This window comes from Patiria miniata, unplaced genomic scaffold (assembly GCF_015706575.1).
Source record: "Patiria miniata isolate m_02_andy unplaced genomic scaffold, ASM1570657v1 HiC_scaffold_1, whole genome shotgun sequence".
Lineage (NCBI taxonomy): Eukaryota > Metazoa > Echinodermata > Asteroidea > Valvatida > Asterinidae > Patiria > Patiria miniata.
Window position 1 is genome coordinate 32780954 of NW_024037047.1, and position 5954 is coordinate 32786907.

At 38.6% G+C, this 5954-nt stretch overlaps 1 protein-coding gene across 1 annotated transcript; it reads left to right on the forward strand.

Moving 5' to 3' along the window:
* The first annotated feature begins 1403 nt into the window (after positions 1 to 1403).
* LOC119733000 lies at positions 1404 to 5566 on the forward strand. Its single transcript, XM_038206584.1, has 6 exons — positions 1404 to 1419; positions 2185 to 2523; positions 2967 to 3317; positions 3613 to 3924; positions 4224 to 4499; positions 5535 to 5566. The coding sequence occupies exons 1-6, from the start codon at positions 1404 to 1406 to the stop codon at positions 5564 to 5566; spliced, it is 1326 nt and encodes a 441-aa protein (XP_038062512.1).
* Positions 5567 to 5954: the final 388 nt, after the last annotated feature.

Genomic DNA, 5954 nt, shown 5'->3' on the forward strand with positions numbered 1-5954 from the left:
GTTAACAAATGTGATTGTTTGCTTGTCGCGGTGTTGGTAAGTGTGTTGTACTGGGTTCATGGTATTTTTCTTATCTTGGGGGGGGGTGGTTTGTTTAAAATTTCAAATGCCAAAGGTTCATTTTTTTTATTTTGATGTAAACATTTATTGGAAGCAATTAGGCATATGATGTGGCTTTTTGCCAAAGTATCATCCCACCAGTTTTGCAAAACAACTGCGCTTCGTTATTTAGAGAACTTGCTAAAGTAACGGAATTTCTTTTAATTCCGCTTTTATGACACATACATATGCGCGCAGAAGGGAATTTCCACCATGAACAATATGGCTGTTATTTGTATTGTACATCAACTACAAAGTCCGCAGCGAGTTCAAACAAAAGTACTCAATAAGTCAAATTCGTGCACCTGCATAATGGTGTCATGTAAAACGAGTGAATTGAACCTTGAACATTAGACTTGAGGACAAATCGGTACAGACGTAGGCCAGGCTGACGCTAGACCGTATATCTGTCTACGCTTGCCCTGTGCGCGGCGGGCGAACAACTGGAATTCAGGTCTATACTGGTATTTGCACATTATCTATCCACATGAATATATGTTTTGGGGTGTACATGTTCATGTTAGAATTTATCACTTTATCTTTAATTCGCTAGTGTCAGCTGCTGGAAATTTCAATGGTTGGGTTATTAAGAAAAATAACGAATATTATTTCGCGTCTTGTTAACCTCAGCATTGCTTTGTAAAGAATCACATTAATCACTTTCTATTTTTTGTATAATTTGTAACACAAAATTAGTTTCATCAATTGATGTTTTTTTGTTCAAATTGTATCAACTTTTGAGCGATAAAAAGGCACTTACACAGTTTCAAAGGGACAGATTTGAGAAAACACAACAACAATATTTTAATACACACTATTTTTCCCTTTGGATATTAATTAGTTTACTGCTAAATAATTAAGTCAATTGTTGCTTGTCAAATTGAAATACCAAATTAAATAAGTTATGAATTAGTAACGATTTCCGGCTTTCAGGGACGAGTATCCAAGATGTCGTTGTCGCTTCTGGCAACCGAATTCCTTGTCCGACGTTCCGCCCTACTGAACGTTTAGATGGTGTTATCTGGTACAAGGGAACCAGCGTAGACGACCCATCATCGGTGCGTCTGATCAGCCGAGACCTGCGAGGAAGCGACTTCAAAGACTCGCCTGCCGACGAGAGGTACTCGATATCGTTCAATCTCGGACTTGTCATTAAAGGAGTCGAGGACAGGGACGAGGGGAGTTTCCTTTGCCAGGTTATTCCTCGAACTACCGATATAAGGGTCGGGAGAGTATACGTCCAAGTCACAGGTAAAAACGTCAATGTTGTATTTTATTTACATGTGCTGCACAAGTCAATCAAAATGCCTCCTAAGCCAAGTGAGCTAATTCCATTCAAATAAACTGCGGACTGAAATTCCTTTACTATTGCTGATCAGAGTTATGAATTGAATAATTCTTGTGATTTACTGCGTAATTTACGTGTCAGTCTTGCTTAAAGAGCTTATGAAATGTACTTTGTTAATGCTATTCTGTAAAATGCACATTTGTGTCCGATTTATACTAATTTTCAACTTTTATTTTGCCGTTTTCAGGGTATTTTGGTGCCTTTTTGGTTCATACGCTAATGCAAATTTCCATATTCATGATGAGCAAAAGGTGATGTCATATCAGGCAGAAACCTCAATGTTGCAATTGGTTTGTGCACAAAAAGTTGCCAGAATTTTGTTGTAACCTTCTTTTCTTTTGATTCAATGTTGTGCCAGTTCATGGCAGTAAGCAAATGAGCAAACTTTAGTCACGAGTGTTTTTAATGACCATTTATTTTGGGTTCACAATTTCTACAGAAAAAGACCTAATATGAACATTGTCTTACTCAAATGACATCACGGCAACAGCGCCCTCAGTTGTTTCAAAAGCATGGACAATTTTAAATGTTGAAAGAAGTTCATTAGTCTTTTCACTTAAATTAAACACAAAGGGATGTCAATTAGTTTTCATACACTTATGCGGATTAGAAAGTATCACAAAATAAGTACGTAAGAAATATTCACTTCATGGGCCCTTTAAACATCCGTCTCCAAAAAAAGGATACTACATATACATTAAAAGAGTTATGAAAAGTAACGATTGTTTTGCTTTCAGGGAAGAGTACCAACAATGTCTTTGGCGCCTCTGGCTACCTCCAAAAGAGTATTCGGCACCGAATTCCTTGTCCGACGTTCCGCCCAACTGAACGTTTAGCTGGTGTTATCTGGTACCAAGGGTCCATTGTAAACGACACATCAACGGTGCGTCTGATCAGTCGAGACCTGCAATGGAGCCACACCAAAGACTTGCCTGCCGACGAGAGGTACTCGATGTCGTCCGATCACGGACTTGTCATTGATGGAGTCGAGGACAGAGACGAGGGGGGTTTCCTTTGCCAGGTTATTCCTCAAACTACCGATGTAAGGGTCGGGAGAGTATACGTCCAAGTCATAGGTAAAAACGTCATTGTTGTAGTTCAGATACATGTGCTGCACAAGTCAATTACATGCCATCTAATCCAAGTAAGTTAATTGCATTACAATGAACTGTAGACCGAAAATTCCTTTACTATTGTCGATCAGAGTTGTGAATTGAATAATTCTTGTGATTTACCGTGTAACTTAAGCGTCAGCCGTGTTTAAAAGTCTAAAGATGTTACACACCTTCCTGCATGGTTCAAATTCATACCAAGTTCAAATTCATGCGTTGTTTCTTTTAAAACGCAAATCGTGATAAAAAAAAAGAACCAACACAAAGCTAAATAGGGATAGACACAACACCATCAACAATAATCCGTAAACCCTACAGGAATCATATTCTGTGAATGCCTGAAATAGAAATCCAGTCACCATGAAGGATATAACCAAATTATCCAATTTTCAACTTCAAAAATGCAGGCGATACCTTTCCAGGAGGCAGAAGTCAGGTATTTTCCACCGTTAGCTTCCATCGAGGACGCAGACAGACGCTACCGTGTGAGTGCGCATCACAGACTCCAGACGCGCCGATCTCCGTAGTGTACTGGTCAACGGGAGAAGGCGTCACTACAGATACACAGATCATTGGTGCTCGTTTCTCTGATGGTGCTACCCTGAAGGTTGGACACGGTGCCGATTACAGCATTGGTAGCGACGCTTCACTTATAGTTAACTCCCTCCATGATGTACAAGACACACAGAGATTCTGGTGTCACGAGTTCAAATCAGATGGAACCCTCAGAAATTGCAACGTCGATGTCCAGATATCAGGTAGTGCAAATTGATTCAGTGCCTAAAAGCAATTGCCAAAATAATGGTGCTTTTGAAAAATTGTTTTTTTCGCGCGTTTAAATAAACAAACGCATATTCAGTTATCAGTCAGTGTCAAACAACAAGAGCTAATAAGTCTAGTTCCCAGTTTCAGTTGCTCATATTATATTATTGACTTCCAGTGTTGGGCGCGGAGCATGTTTCATCACGCTGGTTTGCATTGCAGAATAGAAAGATAGGTTGCACTGACAGCAATGAGTGCATTATTTGTTTAATTACTGTCTTTTAAATGTAGATCAACAGACACCCAATCACGCCCTCAAGGCATCTTCGACATCGTTCCACATTCTTGAGGGTGGAGAACAGTCACTGCCATGCTCAAGCTGGATCCCCGGTGTCGCGACCTGTGAGGTACTGTGGTTCAAGATCGACAGGGCAGGTCGACACTTTCTACTGTCTAGCAACGACGTCGATGCTGAATCGGAGTACGAATTCGCCAGCGATTTCGGCCTGATCATCAAATCAGTTGATGACGAAGATGCTGGAAGATACAGATGTGATACAGGCGGAGGAATCAGTGAGGTTGATATTGATGTTAGAGTAATAGGTACATCATATTGCCTTTTTAATTTGAATAATCAATCAACATTTTCGAATTTAGCTGATAAATGTTTGAGTAACTCTCAAAACATTCAGTAATCGTTGGTAAAATGTTTTTTGTTATCACGATGGCTCGTTATACAGGCATTTGTTATAGGTTCTTTCATTAAACCACAGATGTTGCATTTTTCTTTCTTCAACACTGGAATTATTCAGATACGAAATTCCCATTAGACGGAGGAAAGGTTTTTGAAAGCCCGAGAATCAACTTCGAAACTGGGACAAATTACATACTTCCTTGTCAAGCTTTTTTGAGGTATGAGATCGGAAGTCCTGTAACTGTGTTCTGGTCTTTTGCCAATCCTGACAATCATACGACCACGACCGTGATCGGGAGGCTGAACCTACCGGGTAGCTCCAACACGATGTCTGATCTTATTGGCAACGCCTGTTTCTCCATATCTGAAGAGGGCGCACTTCTTCTAAACATGTGCTTTCAAGAAGATGACGTCAGGTACTGGTGTCACGTCTTCCCTGAGGACGAAATACTAATGAGATCCTATGTGGATGTGCTAATCAAAGGTGAGCATTAAACTTTCTGGTATACCAACTTGCCTCGATTCCTTGACCTCGTAAAATTGCTGCACCCTCGCAAATTATTGGGAATTTTCGGAATGTTTTGTTCAAAATAATATCCCTATCGCCTTTTTTCATACAAGCCGGAGTACACAACAGTCAAAGTAATATTAATCCTCGTCTTTACCTTGCTGATTAACATGAAGTTGAGTGATTTCTCCTTACTTTCATCAGCTTTAAAATGTATTTTTTTTTTATTTGACATCGTTTGAATGATAAACATTTAAAAAAAAATTAGCTTTAAAATACCATTTTGATCACTTTGATATATCGCATCTCGTGGTACGTTTAGAACAAACAACTGATATAGGTCTTATTTCTGTATTTTGCCAAACCTGTTTATTTCCATGTGTTAAACAAAAATATGACAGGGAGGGGCATAATGTGTTCCCCATTCCATTTACACTATAAAATCTGTGCCACACTGACCCGCAATCTGAATTTAAATGCTATATACACAGACTTCCCTTTTTCGGGTAAAAATGCCACTCTTCCTGGTCAAAAATTACATTTTCTTTGGGTTATTTTTTGACCCGCTTATTGTATAAGTAACCATACGCTGGAACATTAGGCCGTGTAGCGCACAGTCTAGTTTTCTTAGAATATTTTAATTACTCCAAAGGTTTTAAGTCAAAATATTTCATATTCCACAAGTTCATCACTCGAACATTGCCAATAACACTGTGGGTGTCCCTTCAAGAAGCTCAAACTATTGACCCTGAAAATCTATATCAAACACTAAAACGGAATTTGTTGTAGCATAACCATCCCTCCTCATACTATTTACAATGTAATTGTTTTTCTTTCAATATTCAATATTTATTTTTTCCCTCGTTTTCATTGTTAACCCTGTGCGTTTTTCCCCCATCTTGTATTGGTTAATAAAATGACTTTACTACGTTGGTTTCGTTTGTATTTTTTTTTTGTGTTGGACTGTGTCTGTTTTTTGTCTTGTGATTACGTTGTATAATTATTGTCCAGGCTGTCCCACCTTCAAGCCTTGGCTGATGTGACAGCCTTGCACTCTCCTTTAATTATTTCTCTAATTACTCTTTAATTTCCCTAAAATATTTTATATTAACTTTATTTTAATTAATCAGCTTGTAAGTATTATTTTGTTTATGGTGGTACTTTCATTTTTTGTACTTAAATATCACTGTTTTATACTTTATATTATCCCACTTTGTATTGGTTCACTGGATAGTTCAAAATAGTTGTCTACTGAATTGAACTGAATGACATTAAAACAACTCATTGTATCGTTTATATCTAGAGCCTCAGACTTCAGCTGCTGTTGAGGGACTTCCAAGTACCTTCTATATTATCATCTATGCTCTCTGGATCTGTGGATCTGTGTGCATCTGAAAAGACGTTGAGAAAATGTGGTGTGTCGGGTATGTA